This window comes from Ambystoma mexicanum, chromosome 3p (assembly GCF_040938575.1).
Source record: "Ambystoma mexicanum isolate Mex_15411 chromosome 3p, UKY_AmexF1_1, whole genome shotgun sequence".
NCBI lineage: Eukaryota > Metazoa > Chordata > Amphibia > Caudata > Ambystomatidae > Ambystoma > Ambystoma mexicanum.
Window position 1 is genome coordinate 105,562,826 of NC_090925.1, and position 24,116 is coordinate 105,586,941.

At 45.8% G+C, this 24,116-nt stretch overlaps 1 protein-coding gene across 7 annotated transcripts in view; it reads right to left on the reverse strand.

Moving 5' to 3' along the window:
- Positions 1-17,001: 17,001 nt before the first annotated feature.
- The window catches only part of LOC138580128 (zinc finger protein 777-like), a 323,670-nt gene continuing 316,555 nt past the window's right edge, over positions 17,002-24,116 (reverse strand). For 6 of the 7 annotated variants that reach the window (XM_069650431.1, XM_069650429.1, XM_069650432.1 and 3 more), the window contains one exon: positions 17,002-19,555. In XM_069650431.1, coding sequence (XP_069506532.1) covers positions 18,711-19,555 — 845 coding nt within the window. In that variant the 3' untranslated portion in view covers positions 17,002-18,710. The remainder of the gene's footprint in view (positions 19,556-24,116) is intronic. The other variant, XM_069650428.1, reaches the window with a different exon arrangement.

Genomic DNA, 24,116 nt, shown 5'->3' on the forward strand with positions numbered 1-24,116 from the left:
GGGGACGAAGGACGGGTGGGTATCCCCAACCTGGTAGCATATTATAGGGTGGCACAATTATGGATCATGGTGGACCACCTGGACACAAGTTTGGAGAAGCAAGGGATCCATATGGATAATCGGGTCCTGGCACCGGTCATGCTCGGCAAGTGGTTTTGGGTCCCGCAGAAAGATATTCCTCGAAGAGTGCTGGTGCATCCAATCCTAGCGGTTTTCTGGTCGGTTTGCGGGCAGGGAGCTTTAACCGTTGGCTGTCGACATGGCCCACTCAGCTGTATATGGGCACTGCGCTGCGCTGCGGGACTGGGTTGATTAACTTGGTATGAGTCAGGACTGTCAAGGGCAGGAAGTTGTGGGAGGGCGGTAAATTCTTAACCCTGGCTAGGTTGGAGGAATGCCTTTGCATAGGAAAACTCTTCTGCTATATACAACTCGAGGGGGTGCGAGAAACCAGTAGGTGTCTCACCCACTAATCCCCGGGGATCTGTCATCCAGGTGACCAGGACACAGCTATCGCTTTTGAATCCAGTTGCTGGGGGTGGACCAGTGCAGGGTTTTCACATGGGTGAGTGGTTTTCCATTAGTATAAGCGGTATCCCCTTCCCTGTCACACCTCTACCCCGGTAGGATACTTCGGAACTCAACCCCCGCCCCCATTCCTCGACAAGAACACTTTCTCGGGGACTAACACCAGACCCGTATACCTGACATGTCCCAATACAATGGTCAGGCAAGGTCAGGCAATTACGGATCATTAACGCACCCGTCTTCCATCATCACACTTCCCCACACGGATAAAAGAGGGAGCACAAAAGCACACTCTGAGAAAGGCAAAGCACACAAGGAAGCAATAGTTCCAAGATGGCAGTTTAATACGAGGTGGAAGACGGTAAGACCAAAGAGGATTGCAAGGAGGGAAATACCCTTGACCTTTACGCCGACAAACCGCATCTTATATGAGCCTCAAAAGTAGAAAGATTAAGACCCTGAATTGAAGCTAAAGAATCCTGCGTTGTGTGTTGCAGATACCGGGGGCTCTCATGCACCAATATTCAAGGCGAGGAAAAGCGGTTGCCGCTGTGGTACTTTCCTTGGCGCCTACAACAAAGCAGCACAGCCGGGGAGTTGGGGAGACTGATACCAGACCGGTATGTGTGGAAATTAAGGTTGCAAGCGGCAACATTGCATGAAGAAGGTTATTAAGACAGCAGATGAGCGAATGAACTTTGAAGCTAAAACACGATACCGTAGACAGAGTGTTCCGGAATCACGTGGGTATTCATTCGAAGGCCTCTGTCAGGTATCCATTTAGAAGAGTGCGAATGTTAAAGAAAGAGAATTGTGAAATCAAAATGGTTCTGCAACGGGTCAAGCAAACCCTGGGCACATTCGAAAGTCTTCGATACGTGTTCTATACATTGGTCCGATCCCAGCTGAGGGAGACTAATGGGGTAGAAAGGTTCTGAGCCCGGCAGAGGGGAATCCGGGGTAACCATGAGTCACCCAATGGACCCAATGGGGAAATGTCAGCCCAATTAGCGCGTGTTAATAGCACCGCGCTAATTGCACCTGAAAATTGGCATTTTTCCGGTGCGTTTACCCCCAACACTGAGCTAGGGGTAAACACGCCAGACCCATGTTTGAGCAGACTCTTAAAGGCGGCTGTAAAAGCGCTACCGCCGCATTTAAGGGCTACCGCCCAATTCGTGATGAGACTGTCAATGTGGATATTCAAACATGCATTTTCTTAGTGTCCTTTCACTTTAAACAATTAGTTCATGTTCTGCTATCCTAAAACATTCAAGTAGAAGACAAACACTAATCTGCAGCCAGCCCTTTCTCAGAACCAGTGCTGGGATCTAGGCATAGCCATCCTGTAACTATCTGCTGGTCGTATGCCAGTTACACAATTATATGCCATGGTATCACCATAACATTTCAGGTTTTCCTGTCATATGCCTTTGGTCAGTATAGAGGCACCACAGGATTATCTTTCACAGAAAGAAAATGGACTCATTCAGTATAGAAGTCTCAACATATACTAGAATGCACTCCACTTCAATCAATAGGGATGTCCAGTGTGATAAAGTGACAAACAGAACACGGGTGACAATATGAGAGTCAACACCTTTTTTAACACGGCTCAATAAGTTAAGTTGGATGGGTGCTAACAAGGATGAAACATTTCTTCTTACCAAAAACTGGATAGCATATCTAAGCTCGGGCTGACCAAACAGTGCTAAACTTTAAAGTGTAGGGTATCTGCCTGATCGGCTTGCTGTGTTTTCCCAGTCTACCCAGGTTTATTGGTCAGGATGTAGGATTACTGGACAGCCCTTTGGCTCCAATCAATTATCAGGTACTGTAAAGGGTTACTGCCTAAAGAGATTAAGGTTCACAATATAAGGAAATTGTTCATAAAGTGTCATAATGGCTATCTCAAAGGTGCATGTGCCTAATGTGACGAATCCAACTGAATTGTCACTGCTTCCAAGGGAGGCGCCCCTTCCCATGAGGCCAGGGAGGTGAGGCCACTACCCGATAGTGGCCCTGGGGATGGTACTCAGTGGGTGGATCTCATGGGGAGGGAAACCCTCCAAGGGACCAGTGAAGATAGCCTTGGAAGAATGCAGTATTCACCCCCTCCATTGTTGTCCCCATTGTCCTTACACCCCACTCAGTTCTCTCAGGTCCCACACCTCTATGTGTTTCAGTAGAGTAGAGGGTTTCATTAAACACACTGAAGAGTGAGGCTTACCCAAATAACATACAAATCACCACCGACACAAGGAAGATGGAACAAGGAGGCAAAAGTTTACAAGAGGCATCCCCAATCATAAAAAGGGAGGAAGGAGCGAGGAACGAGACACTGCTTATGTGGCGATGGACCCGAAGACTGGAAGCAAAGACACTGCCAAGAGGTCCAACAGCAGGGACCTGGCAGTGGCAGGGTGAAGGGATGCCCGACTAGCGAAAGCAGAATGAGAATGCACGCAGCCCTATGTCATGAGCACTGCTCCCGAGAAGCCAAGTCAAGCCCAGCATCCCCGGAAGCAGGCTCACGACCCTCGTCCCCGGCTCCAGCAAACCCCTATTGGGGCCCTTTGGACCATGTCCTGGCGCCTCTGGCGCCAGGCTCATAAGGAACCTCAGTCCCTCAGCCGGGCTCATAATTCTTGCAAAGGTGCTTGGGTGGACCTACCTGTAGCAGACCATGCTGCATACTCACCTTTGCATATGTTGGCAGGATGAAGTCCCCAGCCTTCTGCTGGGAGGAACTATTCCCTGAACTGGGACTACTTTCTTACCTGGGTGGGGCTGGTGCCACTCCTTAGCTCTGGAACACAGGAACTCTTTTACCTGGTCGAGGCTGAGGAAGAAGACACCCAATCACTCCAACACTATTTAAACCACACCCGATTGGGAAAACGTGCTTCGCGTTATTCTGCATCTGCAGCAGGACGCTCACTGAGTCAGCTCCAGCATTCCAGTGACATCTCCAGCTTCAGCTCAGCAACCTGTGGAAGAAAGACACGAGAACTATACTTACCATCCAGGAATCCAGACACCGGCAGAACCTGCAAGCAAAAGAAACATAAGGTTAGCAAGTTGCAACACGTTCGCAGCCGCGCTCGCTTACCTGATCCATCTGTGCTTTCACGGATTCTTCGCGGCCTTCTCTTCAGCAGCCTAACGGCACCTGTAAAGACAAAGAACATTGTTAAGTAGGAATCGGGTGAAGGCGGCCGCATTTACTTTTCTTACCTGCTTTTGTGCGTGTATTACGATCTCTTCAACCGCAGCAGCCCGGCACCTGAAAACAAGAAAAGACATTATTAAGGTGCCATTAAAGACTGCAAGAAAGCCTAACACTTACGTGTTTCCCCACGTGCATCCGCGGCTGGGAAAACGCCCGCAAGGTCCCGACACCTGCAAATAAGAAAAGAACATCGTTAGAGGTGCTATAATAAGGTCACAGATCATTATACTCACGTACTTCGCAAGTGCAACGGACGAACAACGCCCGCAACATCTCAAGACCTGAAAACAGAAAACAAGGGACATTATTGAGGTGTCATTGAAATTCCCATACCTACGAACAACCGCACGTGTCGCGCTCTCAGTGACCACGCCCTCAGCATCCAGGCACCTGAAAAAGACAATGCAAAGACTTCATTAAAGGTGCCTATCTCTTCAAGACTATAAACTCTTTATACCTACTGGCATCCGCTCGTGCAGTAACGGCGGCATCACCTTTTGGCATCTCAGCACCTGTGCCACTTCTAAGGCCACAAAAGGCTTTGAGGACCTCCAGTGACGTAACTGGAACCCACGCACCCCTGCATAAGTCGCAGGATGGAGAGCCCAGCATTTATACGCCTAAGGTGAGAGCTCACCAGGACATTGGACTTTCGGAGGGTTGGCGATTAGTGAGGAGGAAGTCCAGCCAAACGGTCATTAACCCTTTTTTTTCTTCCGCCTGCAGAAACCTTACCCTGCAAGCCAGACGGTCAATAAGAGGAAGCCCAGTCCAGAGAGTCATCCGAGCTCTACGCTTCTCAATTGAAGAGACTACAACAGTTCAGCCGGGACCAGCGCCTCCGTGGGAATCAGGTGAGCGTTACAGAACGCAAAGCCCTCCAATAACCTCCTACCCAGGCGCTATGCTGCCCGCCAGGAAACGAATGCCCTGAGGAGGGAATTGATTATGTCCAAAGAACGAACTGATGACCTCGCCAGACAGTTATTACAAACACAAGTGGGGCAAACCCCTCTACCTAATTCAGGAGGGACCTATACCCCGGCGGCTTCAGCCAATCCTGTTCAAATCAATCTGCCCGGAAATGTGCCTTTGGCTCCGCCCGAACGCTTCTCTGGTGACCCTAAGAGGTTTGCGGTATTCATAAATCAGTGCCGATTGCACTTTCTTTGTAGACCAGCTGCCTTTCCGACTGATCAGACTAAAGTAGCCTTTCTGCGTTTCGTATCTTAGCGGCAGCGCCGCTGATTGGTCGATCCCTCTGGTTACACAGGATGACCCGATTCTTTGCAATTTCCAGGCCTTCCAGGCCAATATGGAAAGACTTTTCGCAAGACATTCCCAGGGGCAGGCCCTGGACAACGAACTCCTTTCCCTACGGCAGGGCAATCAGGATCTTCTGGCTTATATTGCGTCATTTAACAGACTAATCGTAGAAACCAGATGGCCCGAGGACAAGAGGATCACGCTTTTCCACAGGGGTTTGCGTGGCGAACTCAAAGACGTCCTAGCCCAGGTCGTGAATCCCCCTCAAGATTGTTCAGAGTACATTGATTTAGTGGTCCAATTGGATCACAGACTACAAAACAGAAAGGCAGACCGCTCCAGGTTCGAAACTCGAGTATTCTCTAAGCCACTAACTCACACCAAAGGAGTTGAAGCCGTAGAACCTATGCAAATAGGGGTCGTAATGGGTCCCCTAACCCAGAAAGAACGCGACAGGAGACGACAATTGCAGCTATGTCTCTATTGTGGAAATTCAGGACATTTCCTCCGGCATTGCCCGGTGAAACCTCCGAAGAAGACAGTGGGAGCTTCTGATAAGAATTCCGAAAAGCCCGAGCCGGGAAACGACCTCGCCCGACAAGTGTAGAGGTCCGCTTGCCGATCGTAAAAACCAGTTCTTTGACCTCGCACTTCATAATGTCAATGGTCCTCATAAATCCAGAACGACCAGATCGTTTGCATGCCATTAAAGCATACATTGATAGCGGAGCGATTGGAAATTATGTAGACCGCGAGATGGCTTCCAGGATGAACCTACCCCTTTGTCCTAAGGTAATTAAAGAGGTCATTACCACAGTGGATGGTACGGAAATAGCCTCCGGACCGGTAACCCATACCACCACAGAAGTGATGTTATTAGGCCAAGATGGACATCGGAAGGTAATCGTGTTCGATGTGATCAAGGCCACTCAGTTCCAAATAATTCTGGGGATCCCTTGGTTGGAGAAACACAATCCTCAAATTGATTGGCGAGCAAAGACGATACAGTTCCCAGAGTGTGCACCTACTTGTTATCCTCGACCCAGTATTGGCCTAGCGGTAGCAGCATCCGAAGGACCGCAATTGCCTTCAGAGTATCAAGAATTCCAAGATGTCTTTCAGAAGGAACAGGCTAATACCCTGCCTCCCCACAGATCTTACGACTGTCAAATAGACCTGATACCCGGAGTCACTCCCCCTTGTAGTAGAATTTACGCCCTTACCGAGCCTGAAAATCTTCATTTGCGACAGTATCTGGACCAGTACCTGGCCAATGGATTTATCTGCCCATCAAAGTCTCCTGCATCCTCGGCTCTGTTCTTCGTACCTAAAAAAGAAGGTGACCTTAGAACCTGTATTGATTATCGTGCCCTGAACCAGATAACGGTAAAGAACAGATACCCCCTACCTCTGATTCCGGAACTCCTTGACCAAGTTAAGAACGCCTGCATTTATACAAAGCTAGATCTCCGGGGAGCCTACCACTTGGTACGGATTAAAGAAGGCGACGAATGGAAGACGGCATTTCGCACCAAGTATGGACTATTTGAATACCAAGTGATGCCCTTCGGACTATGCAATGCACCAGCCGCGTTTCAGTATTTTATGAATTATATCCTCAGAGAACTCATAGATGTTTGCATAGTCGTCTACATAGATGACATCCTTGGGTACTCATCTTCAGAAGCAGATCATCGGAAACATGTTAGTGCCGTCCTTGAAAAACTCCGCCAACATAAGCTTTTTGCTAAGCTCGAAAAATGTGTTTTTCACGTCACGGAGGTCGAATTTCTAGGCTTTATTCTGACACCCAAAGGAGTCCACATGGACTCGAGAAAGGTGGACGCTATCATCAAGTGGCCATCACCTACTTCCGTGAAAGGTGTCCAAAGCATGTTAGGTTTTGCCAACTTTTACCGCAGGTTTATTCCAGAGTTTTCATGAGTGGTGCAGCCCATCACCGCCCTCTTAAGAAAAAAACAAACGTTTTGAGTGGTCAACAGAAGCAGAACAGGCCTTTCAAGAGCTAAAAGCCAAGTTCACCTCAGCACCCATACTGAAACACCCACGCCCAGACCTCCCTTACATTGTTGAGACCGACGCCTCCAGCTTAGCAATGGGGGCGGTTCTATCACAGAGAGATCCGGAAACTAACCAATTGCACCCCGTGGCATTCTGGTCTCGCAAGTTCTCGTCTCCTGAAATTAACTACACCATCAAAGATAAAGAGCTTTTAGCAATTAAGTCCGCTTTCAAGGCCTGGCGGCACTATCTCCTTGGAGCCAAACACACTGTCACGGTAATCACCGATCATCGAAACCTACAATACCTGAAAACCGCCAAAGCTCAGTCCTCCAGACAGCTTCGCTGGGCACTTTTCTTTTCCGAATTTGACTTTGTGATTACTTATCGCCCCGGCAACAAAAATGGCAAAGCGGATGCCCTTTCCCGGATTGGAATGGGAGATAATATTGTCAATCCTGAACCTGTGCCAATAATTCCAGAATAGAGAATCCTGGGCCTGATTTCTTCACAATCCATCGAAGATATCGAAGAAAAAGTTAAACAACTTGTGACCCCTTCGGACTTACAAAACTGGCAACTGAAGGGAAAGGACTTCATCATAAAAAAAGACCTGCCTTATTTTCAGGGACGACTATTCCTACCACATGCAGATTTACAAAAACAGGTAATCTCTTGCTACCATGATTCCTTGATGGAGGGCCACCCAGGCATTGCCAAAACCTCGGAAAAAGTCAAGAGACACTTCTGGTGGCCGTCATGGAGAAAAGACATAAAGGAGTTTGTGATGTCCTGTGGTGTGTGTGCCCAAAACAAAGGTCAGAAGGAAAGACCAGCGGGTCTCCTGCATCCGCTAGAGATCCCGCCACATCCCTGGCATACCCTCTCCATGTACTTCATCACCGATTTACCCTCCTGTTCCGGATACAACACTATTCTAGTAATTGTAGATTTGTTTTCTAAAATGGCCCACTTCGTTCCACTAAAGGGCTTACCTTCAGCTTCAGTTCTAGCACAGGAATTCCTTGAAAATATTGTAAGATTGCACGGCTTCCCTTCGGTTTTGATCTCAGATAGGGGGAGCCAGTTTATCTCTCACTTTTGGCGAAGTTGCTGTCGTTTAGCTCAAATCGATGTGAGACTTTCAACCAGCCATCATCCCCAGACCGACGGACAAACTGAGAGGACAAACCAAACTCTGGAACAATATTTACGTTGTATGCTACAGCAGTCGGAAAGTAATTGGAAAGATATCCTTTGGATAGCCGAATATGCTTACAACAACTCGATCCATTCAGGAACCGGAAAAAGTCCCTTTTACATTTTATATGGGATTCATCCTCGAACCTCCAATCTGGACCCGCCCCAAGATCTTGGAACGCCTGCCGTGGATCAACTTCACAATGCTATCACTCAAGCTTTCAAAGAAGCAACTATCCACCTACAACAGGCTAAAGAACGGTACAAAAGGGGAGCAGACCAACACCGAAGAGACGCCCCTCAATACCAGGTTGGAGATCAAGTTTGGTTATCCACCAAACATTTATCACTTAAAGGACCTCACACCTTCAACCCAAAATATCTGGGACCATATCCAATTACAGCCATAATAAACCCAGTGGCTGTCAAATTGGGTTTGCCATCCCACATGAAAATACATCCGGTGTTTCACGTATCTCTACTAAAACCTATGCAACCTGGAACCAGACTGAATAAACCTCCAGAGCCTATTCAAGTAAATGGAGAACCTGAATTTGAGGTTAAAAACATCCTGGACTCCAAGATCATCAAGTCAAAATTATACTATCTGATCGACTGGAAGGGTTACGGACCTCAAGCACGATCATGGGAACCCTCTGACCACGTCCATGCTCCTAGTCTAGTCAGAAAATTCCACCAAACTTTTCCCAATAGGCCAAAACCACCGGGGAAGACAAGTTTGGGAGGGGCCTTGAGGGGGGGTGCTGTCATGAGCACTGCCCCCGAGAAGCCAAGTCAAGCCCAGCATCCCCGGAAGCAGGCTCACGACCCTCGTCCCCAGCTCCAGCAACCCCTATTGGGGCCCTTTGAACCATGTCCTGGCGCCTCTGGCGCCAGGCTCATAAGGAACCACAGTCCCGGCGCCAGGGGCGCCGGGCTCATAATTCTTGCAAAGGTGCTTGGGTGGACCTACCTGTAGCAGACCATGCTGCATACTCACCTTTGCAAATGCTGGCAGGATGAAGTCCCCAGCCTTCTGCTGGGAGGAACTATTCCCTGAACTGGGACTACTTTCTTACCTGGGTGGGGCTGGTGCCACTCCTTAGCTCTGGAACACAGGAACTCTTTTACCTGGGCGAGGCTGAGGAAGAAGACACCCAATCACTCCAACACTATTTAAACCACACCCGATTGGGAAAACGTGCTTTGCGTTATTCTGCATCTGCAGCAGGACGCTCACCGAGTCAGCTCCAGCATTCCAGTGACATCTCCAGCTTCAGCTCAGCAACCTGTGGAAGAAAGACACGAGAACTATACTTACCATCCAGGAATCCAGACACCGGCAGAACCTGCAAGCAAAAGAAACATAAGGTTAGCAAGTTACAACACGTTCGCAGCCGCGCTCGCTTACCTGATCCATCTGTGCTTTCACGGATTCTTCGCGGCCTTCTCTTCAGCAGCCTAACGGCACCTGTAAAGACAAAGAACATTGTTAAGTAGGAATGGGGTGAAGGCGGCCGCATTTACTTTTCTTACCTGCTTTTGTGCGCGTATTACGATCTCTTCAACCACAGCAGCCCGACACCTGAAAACAAGAAAAGACATTATTAAGGTGCCATTAAAGACTGCAAGAAAGCCTAACACTTACGTGTTTCCCCACATGCATCCACGACTTGGAAAACGCCCGCAAGGTCCCGACACCTGCAAATAAGAAAAGAACATTGTTAGAGGTGCTATAATAAGGTCACAGATCATTATACTCACGTACTTCGCACGTGCAACGGCAACGGACGAACAACGCCCGCAACATCTCAAGACCTGAAAACAGAAAACAAGGGACATTATTGAGGTGTCATTGAAATTCCCATACCTACGAACAACCGCACGTGTCGCGCTCTCAGTGACCACGCCCTCAGCATCCAGGCACCTGAAAAAGACAATGCAAAGACTTCATTAAAGGTGCCCATCTCTTCAAGACTATAAACTCTTTATACCTACTGGCATCCGCTCGTGCAGTAACGGCGGCATCACCTTTTGGCATCTCAGCACCTGTGCCACTTCTAAGGCCACAAAAGGCTTTGAGGACCTCCAGTGACGTAACTGGAACCCACGCACCCCTGCATAAGTCGCAGGATGGAGAGCCCAGCATTTATACGCCTAAGGTGAGAGCTCACCAGGACATTGGACTTTCGGAGAGTTGGCGATTAGTGAGGAAGAAGTCCAGCCAAACGGTCATTAACCCTTTTTTTTCTTCCGCCTGCAGAAACCTTACCCTGCAAGCCAGACGGTCAATAAGAGGAAGCCCAGTCCAGAGAGTCATCCGAGCTCTACGCTTCTCAATTGAAGAGACTACAACAGTTCAGCCGGGACCAGCGCCTCCGTGGGAATCAGGTGAGCGTTACACCCTAGATGCGAGGGAGAGTCTAACGCTGCAGAGGCACTGAAGACAGAACGCCAAGCTCAGCGGCAACACAGAAGTCTCTGCTATGGCTTCAGGAGAGGCCGGGGACCGCACCAAGACTTCCCGTAGGTAACGAAAGGTTCAAACTGGCTATTGGGGCACAAAGGGAGCTAAATGGATTAAAGAGGTGCATATGTGCATCCCGAGAAGTAAAAGGGGATATCAGAGGAAATATACAATTTGATACAAACTTTGTGAATCACATAAATACATCCCGAGAAGCAAATGCGGATAACAGATGAATTATACAATTTGATACGAACGCTGTGAAAAGGCCTATGCCGAACAGTACCTGGTAGAAGCGTACACCAAGTCTGTTTGAGTGGGCACCAGGTAAAACAGGGACAGGGGTCCCACAGAAAGAGAAGATCAGCAACTGGGACGCATATGAAAATGGGGAAGCCCTGCCAGTGCACATCAGGGTCTGGGACCCATACAGACATGGGCAAGCCCACCAGAGAAGTGTACAAGGGTCAAGAACCCACACCAGCACAAAGACATATATAATCAGTGGGCTGGAGCCCAGAGTGAATCTGGGAGACCCCAAGAAAGTACAAAAGGATTTGGAACTCAGAAAAAAGAGAAACAAGCGGCAGAACAAATCAGCGAGACCCAGAAACAGTCCAGAGACATGTGGGATAAAGGTTGAGAAGGAGAAGAGGCTTTGTCAAAGAGAGAAATACATTTTGGAATGCTATATAATATATACATATAAAGTATATAATGGAGTCTGGCAGGATAGTGAACCAGACTTGATACCACATTGGTGACCTGAAGATATTTTCAACATTGAGTTTTTGTAAAGAGTAAAATCTATGGTCAGGTCTGGCAGGCTAGTGAACCACACCTGATAGAACATTTATGAGTTGAAGCATGGACAAAAGAGGATGTAACCTCCAGAAGCCTGGGAACTGTGTTGTGTATATATTGGAATTAACATTCAAGAAGTGAACTTTGAAGTTAAAGATTCTTTGACAAGATTGAGTCTTGGAGTGTATACCCAGAATGAGAGGGGCCTCCTTCTGAATTAAGAAGACACCCAGCTTTCTTTAGTTATTTGAGAGTGTAAAAGACAGAAATAGATCTGGAAACAGGACAGTGGACATTTTACTTTACAGACATCCTGACAGAGTCTTTGGTATTTATGTTGAGGTAATATAGGGCAAGATAGGCTTTTCTTTTATAAAAAAAAGTCTTTGCCAACAAACATGCCACCACTGTGTCAGACTCGCAAGTTTGACCCTTACACTAGCTAAAGAACACCCTGTCTTTTTCAGATGTCCATGATCTATTACACACAGTCTCAGGTTAATGTATCCATCTCTCTTCTTCACTGAAACTTATTCTCTAGGGTATAGCACCTTACAGAATCTAATTTCGCAATTTCCTATTCTCCACAATATAGCTACCAGCACCCTCATTGGCATCTTAGGCTTGTTAAGTGTCCCCATTCTATGTTGGCACAAATATTCTCACCAGCTGGCCACTGGTCACCTTAGAATTCTTCATGTGATTTTAGACACTCTCCTACCAGCATGTATTTCTGAGGACTTTGCTTTAGGGTACTTCTGTGACCAATGCCTACAAGCAAGTGTTTTTATCCTTTGCTTAGGGTCGTTGTCAGGATGTGTTAAACTATAGTGCCCGCAGATGCAGATTTGAGGAATATTTTACCATGGACATATCCCCCCCACACTAAAGAGATTGATGATATCATCAAAGAAAACCTACATGAAATACCTCACATCAGATAAGATGGGATGCCCTTAAAGTGGTGGTGAGGGTAAATGCGTAGAGCCAGCACAGGCAGCCTGTACACTCAGGTTAAAAACTGAGATGAATTACAGTCCCAAATACCAAAGCTGGAGGAAAGTCACAAAAATTCTCTGAACAGGGCAGGGAGGGAGCTATCACGACAAATAAGAGCAAAACGATATTCCTCAAAGCTTGTGAAAGGCTGTCTGTGCACGGCAATAGGTGCAGTGCATCCTAGGCCCGTCAACTTCACACAATTAATAGGAAAGCTCACATTGCAATTTTTATGAAGGCAGATGGTTCACTTGTGGGTACATAAGGAGGCAAAATGGCAGAATTCAATACATTTTACTCTTCCTGCCCTGAAACCGAACCCCACTGTCATGAGGCAGAGGATCGCTACCTGGACACAATCAGACTGTGCAGCCTTAAGCAAACCCAAAAATAAACGCTAAAATCACAAATAACAGAGAAAGAGGTTTGGGCTGACACTGTAGATCAGAAACTCAACAAGAGCCCGGAGCCAGCGGCCTTATGGCTCACAAAAGATTTGCCACGTCTTTGATCCCACACATGAAGAACCTTTATAATCAAATCAGAGAAGGGGGCACCTCACACTATCAGTGGTAGAATCTCACATAATACTAATCCTGATGAGGGTAGAGGGCCCCAGCAATTTGGCTCCTATAGGCCAACCCCCGATTAATCTAGTTAAAATAATATACACTAAAATCTTGGCATGGTGCATTGAGATGTACCTTGCTGACCTGGTAGATCCAGGTAGTCGGGCTGTGTACCCGATCGCAGTGCCTTTGATAATGTCAGAAGTATCCCCCATATTTAGGACATTTGACAGACATCAAAGCATGCCTTCTCTCACTAGAAGCAGAGAAGTCTTGATAGAGCTTTCTACATAAGGTTCTACTCAAGACAGGATTTGACCCGAGTATGCTAAGAATTGTTGTGTCCAACTACTGGGAGCCCAAAGTCAAACTGGGAATTAACTTGGGTAGTCCAAGGTTTTTCCCTGAGAAGAGGTACGAAACAGGTGTACCCTTTATCACTCCTTTTGCGATTGTAATGAACCCTTTGCTCCCCATATCAGAAGTAATGCAAATATCCAGTGAATAAATGGGGAGCCTCAAAATGTCTCTTTGCGGATGACGTGATGATGGTCTGACAATTCTGCGGGCCCAATATTGCAAGAAATATATAACTTCACTGTAGTGGCTGGGTTTAATTTTAATCTATCGAAATTGGAGGGGATGGGGGTGACCTTGATCAAAGAAGAAATAGAAGCCCTTTCAGATGGGAGGGGAAAAACTGAAGTATCTGGGGATTCACATTATGCCCAAAATTCACAATCTATAAAAGGCCAACTACCCCCCGAATAATAGTATCCATTCAAGCTGATATTGAACAATGGGGAAGGCTCTATAATATCAGGCTGGGCAGGATTGCAATAATTAAAATGAACATACTGCCCCACCTGCTCTACCTTCTCCAGGCTTTACCCACTTCGAAGTCTGAATAATCTAAATTACAAAAACTCATTGTGGCTTTCAACTGGCTGGGGCAGAAACCCAGGATTCACAGGAGAGTTTTATGTTCAGCTAGACAAAGGGGTGGGGGAACTGGGCTGCCCTGACATAGGCTTGTACTTTAAGGCAACGCAAATGAGATCCAGAGTGGATGCAGTCTGAATCAGAGAACCTATGGCTACACATGGAGCAAGCTGTTTTCGGCTCTCCCATACGGAAGCAACCATGGTAAGTCCCTGCCCATAAGTCTAAATCAATTTGGGTTAACCCGATCACTAACTTTACCATGGCAGCTTGTAAAGAGGTCATGAAAGTGCCAGTAGTAACATATGTTCCCTCACCTATGCGTCCCTTTTTGGTAATCACAATTTCACAGCAGGATTACAAGAGGGCGGGGCTAAAGTTTAAAAACTGGAAAAGTGCTTTATGTAACAAAATGGATAACCTCTTAAAAAAGAAAAAGAGTTTTGAGCAAAGTAAGGAAGAGTTTGGAGTGACTGAAGTGGATCGATAGGAGGATGTCCAGATCAGACATTGGTTGCTCTAACCCAGCAAAGGGGAGTGGGGGTGGCGACATGAGGGAACAAAAATTTAGTAAACTTTACTGGGGTCCACCTCAATTAAAGGGCTTATATCAGTGCTTTACAGGGAGCCAAGTGCAAAAAAAATGAAATGTCATACAGTCTTGTCACCATTCATGCACAGAACTCCAGGGGGTTGCCTAGCTCTGTTGCGCCCGACAAGACAGTACTAGGTTAGTTTGGAGATTTGAAAATATTGCAAGGCCTAGGATATAGTGTGCAAGTTCCTGAGGAGAAGTGGGCGGGGGGGACAGTGGGAAAAGGCAAAGAGAGGGCCAGGAGAACACTTGACATATATTGTCATTGATTGCTTATAGATTTGATTAATGCAATTGGTTTGGGGAAACAAATGACTAAAGGTCCAAACTCTTTCCTCTTCATCATTCCTCTACAGCAGAGAATACATTCCATGTTCCAAAAGGGCATTCAGTTTCTATGTGTCTTGATCTCAGGCGTTCTTGATAATCAACTATTCATCAGGTTTGCTGGACTACATAAGGGCCAGCCCATCACCAAGGTCAACCTCTTTCAATGAACTACAATGTGCATTTTATTTTATTGTTAAAAGTGCAGACCAGTGATGGAGCGGTGTGAAGGGTTTGATTTTTCTTCGGTTGGAGATTTGGAGTCAGCCTGTTTGGGACTTCTTGGCTATGTAAGGCATGCTAACATTTTGGAAAAAGGTGGATTCTGAAAGCATCGAGCCCATTTGACAAGAGGTAAGGCAGATACTTGTGCCTTGCTAGATATCTGCCAGGCTGCTACTTGATCGTCTCAGCATACATTTGGAAAAGGGCGGATTCTTCAGCGGGTGTGGACTTACTGTAGTCCCTCATGTGGGGATTCAATTCTTCTAAACGGTTGTCTGCCATCCTGTATTTTAGTTTTGCTTTGGGATTTACTTTAAAATGTGTACTCTATGGGAGGAAGGAGTCCATTAGATGTAGAAAGGACTTACATTTGGCAATGTTCTTTCTGATAGATATACTTGTGCTCCGCACTAGTGGGGCCCATGATATTGTGACAGAGTACGTTAAGGCATCTTTGGGATGGAGCTTGAATCCATCAGAATAAATATTACAGAACACAAGTCATTTGTTTATCAAATATGTTAATATTGTGAATGCTGTATGAGTTATATGTTCATCATTTTTATTTTCAGAATTTCTTTTCGACTGAGTTGTAGCCTTGACGAACTTTCAACTTTTGTAATTTTATCATGAGTTTTGTACCCAACAGAAATTGAGATGTTGGATAAAAGAAAAATCAAACATTCAAATCTGCAATACTAGTATTGATGATTTAGACAAAATTAGTAGATGAGTCAAGGTGATATGATATGACATGGCATTTATAACGCGCCTATACACAAATGTTTCAAGGCGCAACGAGGCAAGGGAGGGGGGACAGAGACAACGAAGGGGGAAGGGAAAAGTGCGGGGTAGAGGGCAGTGCAGTACATAGGATAACAGTCAAATAAATAAGACAACAGTGGTCAGCTAATGCAGAATGCAATTCTTCATTTGATGAAGTACCTGTAGGCAACTCTGGTTTTAATGGGATACCCAGAGGCACATGTCACACACTCCACACTCTGGACAGTTATAATCCTGCAGATATGCTCTTATTTAAAGTAAAGGACAGTAAACGTTTTGAATCTAATAGCAACTGGTGTAATGGTGGGAGCACAGAGGAAGTCAAAAGGCACCATTACTGCCCTCAGGCTACTTAGGATGGTGTGGACATACCAGCATCTGAATGCATGCAATTGCTGTAGCACATCATTAGTGGTTTTCTGAATACGGGTACTATGTACACAACACCATGCATCACACATCTAAATCATCCACACATAACCTTCCTTTACCTCACCCATCCTCTCATAACAAACACACCCTTCTCTGAATCCATTTGGAATCATCCACCCTCAATGTTGTTCTTCCAGGTTCCCAGTGACATGGAGCACAACTCTTATTCACACACTAATCAAGCTCCACTTCTTCTCTTTAATTCACACACTCACTGCTCCAGCATTCATCCATACGATCACTCACTGCCATCATTCCTCGTCCACTGTATTTGCATCCCCCAGCCTGGAACTACGGACATGTTCACCATCAACTCCTCTAAGTTTGCAGCGATGGCAGTGGGTGTAGTTCACATTTCCAAAGCTTACCTGCTTCATTAGGGGCCATCAGCTGTGTACACATAGCAAGAAAATTAAAGAACAAAATGTGTGTAGTGTGAGGAACGTGGAGTCCTGCAATACCAGCCCTTAGACAGAAGGGGAGTGAAGTGCCGATATCCTCGCGCATTGGGAATCACAGAAGCACTCCATACAAATTACTTTACTGGAACCTGTTGATAATGCATTAAATCCCCTGGAAACTAGAGGTCAAACGCAAGTAGCTTAAATGTTTTCAGTATATGACAAGATTTTAATAATTTGGGATTGTGCGTGCATTTTGAGGCCTTTGGTCGCATTACATGTCAATGTAGTCCACTCAGATTCTTTTTTACACACGCATCACACAGACACCACGATAGGTACAACCTCCTCTACTCAGGCTTTTTTTGCCAAAGTTCTACATCAATATCCCTTCATGTTAATGTCACTGACTCTTCAATACAAGACTTGCCCATTTATGCAATGCACATGTCATGATCAACGGCAACATCAATGAAGGATTGAACAGTGTGCGTTTTCCTTAAGTACAATGTGAAGAGCTGGTTGTCAGGTATCACATGTGACTTCACGTTTGCTTTCTGTAATTCTGCTTGGCCCGTGGACCTATATCTCTGTGGTCCTGGGATTTCCCAAGTTTGCCGTTTTCTGTGAATTTGTCAGAGGGCTGTGTTGTGTCTGTGTTCTTTCCTGCTGCCATGAGCACCTCACATCCAGGATGACCCCGTTTCTGTAGCAATGGGGCAGAGAGGTCTGTGGATGCAGAGTTTCCGATAGATGCAGTAAAGGTTCTGGTAAGTGGTCCCCTTTTAAGGATTACTATGATTGTTCTCGCCTCTTTATAAACAAGTAAAACATTGTTCAGCCTGATCTGGTTGGGATAGATCTTGTCTTTCCAAATGTATAGCATGCGTTCTCTCTGAGGGACTTTGGGCCTTCTCTTGTCTCTTAAAGCGGAAGTTTGCTAGCTCCGTCACACTTGTGCCTGCACACCTACACTTGGCAGGCCACACTGTATTGCCTGAGTCCCTGCTTTCAGGGCCTGTCGTAGAACACAGCAGAGATTTTCACTGCTGTCTTTGGTTGTGGCATTTCATAAGTACCAGTTCTTGCTGTCCTCATGATTGTCATGCAAGCCTTCCACTGGCACACATCTCTACGACATGTCCTGTTCTCTGCGAAATGTTCAACATGGCACCTTTGAAAGCAGTCAAGCTGTGTTCCAAAGAACTTTGATGCAGGACAGTTTTGTACCAACTCTAATGTTTTGAGCTCCTGCATTCCTATTCAGTCTAGCCTAGCAATGCTGTCGCTTTCACCGGAGCTTCAATTGAGCAGAATTTCAGGACATATCCTCCTTAATTTACGCTGACGCAAGCTCTAGTGTGGTGCATTATGTAGCAGGCCACACGTTCCCATGGTGGCATACTACTCCACGGGCAATGATTTGCAAATATCGTGGATACCATCTTCTGTTAACTAATTCTCAGTACCATTCATTCTGAACACTTGTTTCTTCACAGCACTAGCTCTCTCCATTACGGGCCACTGTGGTACGAAATGTGTGTGGAATGAGAACAGTAGAGCATAATTGCCTTTTTGATTTGGAGACTGCATGTAACATTTTTAAATCCCCCATGATTTCCCATAGATATCCTGTTTTGCAGACTGCCTTCAGTGACACCTTCCTAGGGGTCATCAATAGGTTCACCACGAGGACATAGTACCAGGGTGTTTCTGTTCCTTCTGATTCTGCAGTACCATTGTTGCAAAATCACTGGTCTAGAATGCACACTCTCCCTAAACTGGGCCATCTTCATCGCAACCTTTGCCTCAATGGAATTGGTAATAAGCTGCAGCACCGAGTCCTATTCGGTGAATGAGTTTGGCCCAGAAGTAGTGCATCTGATTGCCCTTTTTTGCAATTAGCCTTCCCGCTCTACTGCATTATGGTCAGCAGATGTGCCCTCTGATGTCTAAGGAGAGTTTCCTTCAGACTGAAGTTTTGCTCACATTCAGTGCACTGATACGGCTTCTCCCCCGTGTGGGTTCTATTGTGTCTTATTAGGCTGCCTTTCTGAGTGAAGCTTTTCCTGCACTTGGCGCACTGGTAGGGTCGCTCCCCTGTATGTGTTCTCTGGTGTCCTGTGAGGTGATGCTTTTGGCTGAAGGTCTTAGCACATTGCATGCACTGATAAGGTCTCTCCCCCGTATGTATTCTACGGTGCCTCATTAGATGATCCTTCATTTTGAAGCTTTTCTCACATTCCGCGCATTGATAGTGTCTCTTTCCCATGAATGACCTCTGTTGTTTCACGGAGCGGTACTTCAGGCTGAATGATTTCTCAAAGTCAGTCGATGAATTTGTGTTTTTTCCTGGTTGTGGAAGAAGGCCCATTGTTTGCCTGAAGTTTCTCTCACATCCAGATAAACTATACGATCGCCAGTTTTGTAATTTGTGTTGCTGACTTGTAACAAAATGTGCATTTCTTCCATTGCTTTCAAAAGCAAGATGTTGTCCTGATGCCTGCACTTCCCGAGCTTCCAGGAGTAAGTTATAATGTTCTGGATTATAAAAGCTGCTTTCATGCAGAGTCCTCTTCTCTCCTCCCAGTTCTTCACTGCTGGGTGAACACAGTTGATTTACAGAGTTAGTTCCCTGGACAAAGCCACAGGGAATCATTTCTTTGACTTTTCGCGACAACGTTTTGCATGATGAATGGTTTCCAGTATATGTGGAATAAATGTCTCCTTTCTTTTCTTGTTCCATACCAATATCACCTGCTGGATTATATAAAAATTAAGAGATTAGCTTTTTAGCTTTTTATACAAACTATGATGAAATGACAAGCAAAATAAAATGTGAAAATCCAATCCACTGTAATATGCAATATAACTACACAATACATGTGAAAAGCTACACAGCCCAAGTACAGCACTTTATTGAGGCATTTCATCACAATGCAAAACATCTGGAAAGGCAAAGTTTGAACATTCCTGCCAATGTACACATTATGTTGAATTATTTTAAAAAGGAGGGAGTAGACTCGAAGCATGGCTTTGGGATGGAAAATACAAGTGACCTGTCCGTGATTTTAAAGGCTTATAGCTATAGTGAAGTGTCACAGGTGCTGCTTTTCTCTATTCACAGAAAACAAAGGGTCCATGTCTAGATTACCCTTCGAATTTAGGGTGACCCCCCCACCCAAATCAAATTTCCCAAACTGTGGGAGCCGCTCAACTGAGAGCAAACATGGCCAAAATAACATGTTCTCTGAGATGGTTCCCACTCAGAAGAATCTATCACCATGTTGTGGCTCGCTGTTCATTTCATAGGGAAGAACTAGCCATGTGCAGATCACGCTGGTCCTGCCCATGGGGACAATGATAGGTAATTCTCTTAAAAAAGAGGAACACCATCAGCAATTTTGAAAATCTTGGGGTTTCACTCAAAATGTATGATGGGTAATTCAGACATGGAACCTTGGCTGCGGGGCCTAGAGAGACACAGCTTCTCAACAAGGCAGAAACTTGGGGGTTGATGTTGGTGTTCCTATTCACAGGAGACCTGCCTAGCAGGTCAACCCTGCAGTGTCTATAGAAGTGGCACCAGACTGATATGCAAATATATACTTCTCCAACGGTAAGGCACAGCGGGCTAAAGAGTGATTGGAGACCCTTCTGAGAGCGCTGACTTGCAAACTGAAAATAGTTTCTCCACATATCAAAAGAGGTTACAATACGATTGCACTATCTTTACTAGTCGTATGGCTCATCTGAATGTTGTTGCAGAATATTTCTTTTTTTTTTATGAGCAGTTGAACACATGAGTGCAAAGGGCCAAAGGAAGTTATCTGAAAGTTGTGGGATGAGGCAGGCTCACCCTTGGTTTAGAACCAAACCTTCCTAGGACGGGATGGATTGTACTCAGGATCACAGGAGGCATTTCAAAAGGCAGGGGAAATGTTGGCTACAACAAGAACGCTGACTCTGCACTCAATATTCTTGTGAGTGGGTTGAATAGGTTTTAAAGCTGGCCTAAAATATGATGATATGACATGTATAACGCCTGTGTGTAAAGGGTGAACACCTTGACGATTTCAGGCAATTATTTGAATGAATTATGAATAAAACGTATTTTTTAAATGAATGCTGGGATGCGCAACAGTTGGGGGCAGAAAGCAGCCTGAATACAATACTAACGCTATAATGAAACACAGGAATTTCACTAAAGAAAGAAATGTCACGATACAGAGGCAGTAATAATGCCTTTTCAATGCTAAGTTTTCTTCACGGATTCTCCCCTTAAATCTACTGCTCTCCAGTGGTAGGAACAAGCTCTCTAAGTATCCAAACCAAAATATGAAACCACACATGCCGACCAGCCCACCCAATGCGCGTATCCACATTTTTGACCAGACCTCAAAATCAAACTTTCTCCCTAGAAAGTCAGTCTAGCCTAGAGGATCACAATCAGGAAGCCAGTCAATGGGACCATTATTATTATTATTATCAGCAAATCCTTCTCATCTCCCATAAAGACGTTCCTGTCAATGGTGGCCAGACAGAGATGCTTACATTTTCCCTGTTGCTTAAGCGCAGGTAAGGCCTGCCCTTCTCTGTGATAATGTTGCTACTCTGGTCTTTAAAAAAAAAAGGGGGTGGCGTGCTCATCTGGGAGTGAAAGGCAGAGTGGAAAAGCCTGAGAAAAGCAAAAAAACCTGAAGAACCAAGCAGAACAATAACCGAATTAAGCCAATGGGGAATGAGAGTGACGAGGAAGAGTAATTAGGACCCCCAGGAGTAGAGGAAAACATACAGGAGATAAGAGGAAGAAATGAAGGGGTGATTAGCATAATGGGTGCAACGCACCAGATGTTTTCAGATTAATAGAAAAGGAGGCAGCAGCCCTTTTTAGAATGTGGCATGGATTTAAACCGACATCTGGATGACTCAAACAGAATGACCATATTGGATTGCTATAAATCACTGGTGAAGATGAAAGAAAGCTACCTTGGACTGGACTGGAGCTTGGAGAGCCAGTATCTAAGAAGCTCCCTTCAATTATTGCCAGAGCCGCCATTCAGGACTCCTGTGTCCAATGAGAAAGAGACGTGACAGTGTGCCTCCAGCAGCCTTGCAGAGGCCTGCACAGCAGCCATGTCCCCATATCTCACAGTGATGCAGAATGCTAGCAGTGCACAGTGCAAGCATTGCCACAGAGACGGCCTGCATTCTGCACCTGCAAATTCAAGACCTCAGTGGCGCCCCACACACTGTCTCAAAATGCAGAAGTAAGGTATTTGCAAAGCTTTCAGTAGGGCAGAGCTACTGAACCCCAGGTATCAAGATACGGTCAGGGCATTAGAAAGTGTGTATAGGGAGTTTGAATACTGACTATAATTGATGTGATGGTGCTTCGGGAGGATGTTCTTTCAGACACCGGGCCTCATCACGAGTTGGGCGGTAGCCCTTAAATACAGCGGTAAAACTATTACTGCCGTATTTAAGGGTCCGCCCAATCTCGGGCTGGCAGCATTTACCTCCAGCTCTAAGCTGGTGGTAAATGCACCGCAAAAATGCATATTGTTGGTGCAATTACCGCGCGTTAATAGCACCGGCAGTAATTGCGCTGAAAATTCCCCAAGTAGACCTAATGGGGAATGGGGAATTACAGTTACTGCCCAACTCATGATCTTGCGATAATACCGCCTGAGGGTTGGGCAGTAACGCAAATACAGTTGGGCGGTATCCCAGTCGTGATACCGCCCAACTCGTGATGAGGACGACAGTATTAGCATTTATGGATGCCGAAAAAGCATTAGTGAATTGGGCATTTGTTAGGTATACTATGCAGAGGATGGGGTTTGGTGCTGGACTGAGTGCGATGAGCTGTCTACATTACGCAGTGACAGCAAAGATCTGGGTGAACAATGAGCTTTCTGACTTACGAGAGGCACGAGACAGGGATGTCCTTTGTTTTCCTTTTTTACATAACATTGCTTTGGAGCCGTTGGCAGCTTACATCCATTGGGAGCAGGTGATTTGAGGCCTTAATTTTGGTGATAAAGATCTAAATGCTATCTTATGTGGATGATATGGCAGTAATCCTTCCTAATCCAGAAGAGAGGAGTGTGGCCTTGACATCCGCCTTTGAAAGAGTGGGCACGCTTTTGGGTCATATGATCAACTGAGACAAAACAGAGGTCTTTCCACTTTCTGTGAGTTGCAGATGAGGGGATGTTGCATCATTGAACTGAAAATGGTCAGTTTCTCACGTAAAATATTTGGGGGTTTATCTGATCCAAGACTTGAAGAAGATAGCAGAGTTTAATGTGTGATTTTATGAAGGATGTGAGTAAATGGGAAAGATTAGCCTTGGGTATTTGGGCTAAGATCAACGCCATTAAAATGTCCCTTCTGCCGAAAGTTCTTTATACCATCTAATTCCTTCCATTGCGATTCTCGAAAAAGTTGCTGAAGAGGATCGACAAGATTTTCCAGAACTTTCTGTAGAGTGTGAGGAAGAAAGCTAAAAATCCCTAAATGCATACTGATGAGTAGTATTCGGGAAGGTGGTTTTGGTCACCCGGATCTTGTTAAATATCATAGGGGGGGTTGTATTAAAGAATGCAGCTCATTACTTAACACCCGAGAGTAAGCAGGCACCACCTTGGATGCCGGTAGAGAGAGAGTCGTTTTCTTTGTTCATGTTGAATAACATTTATTCTATGGGGAGAATGCCAATTATCAGTGATTAATTAACTTCTTTTATTGTGACGTGGGAAACCCTTACGTTGTGGTTGACTGCTAGTTATCAGAATGTGTGTTTGCACAGTAGAAGCTCTCTTCGGCATAATCCTGGTCTTCAGATTGTGAATAAAACATTATGTTGTCGAAGTTGGATCTGGAGAGGAATACTGAAGATAGGTGTTCACTCTCTTGGAGTGATCACTTTCTCCTTTCTTCCTACCTCTCTCTCTCTCTCTCTTCCCTGCAGGTCAAGCCGACTCCAGCACTGCCACCTACCCTCTCAGTCATCAGACCCATGAAGCATGTGTCAGTTGAGGCTTTCACCGCTACTTTCTCTCATCCTCCTGCATCTTTGGCTGACACAGCTCTCTCTAACCTTCATCTCTCTATCTCTAACACTCTGGATGTCCTTGCCCCTGTCATGAGGATCCACTTGAAGCCCAAATCCAAGTGCAACTTTTGGTACGATTCTGACCTCGGCGCCCTTAAACGCAAGTGTAGGGCAGCGGACAGGAAGTGGAAGGCATCGGGCGCAGCCCCTGACAAACTGGCCTGTCACCTGCTCCAAAGGCAGTACAGACTCTCTGTCCTC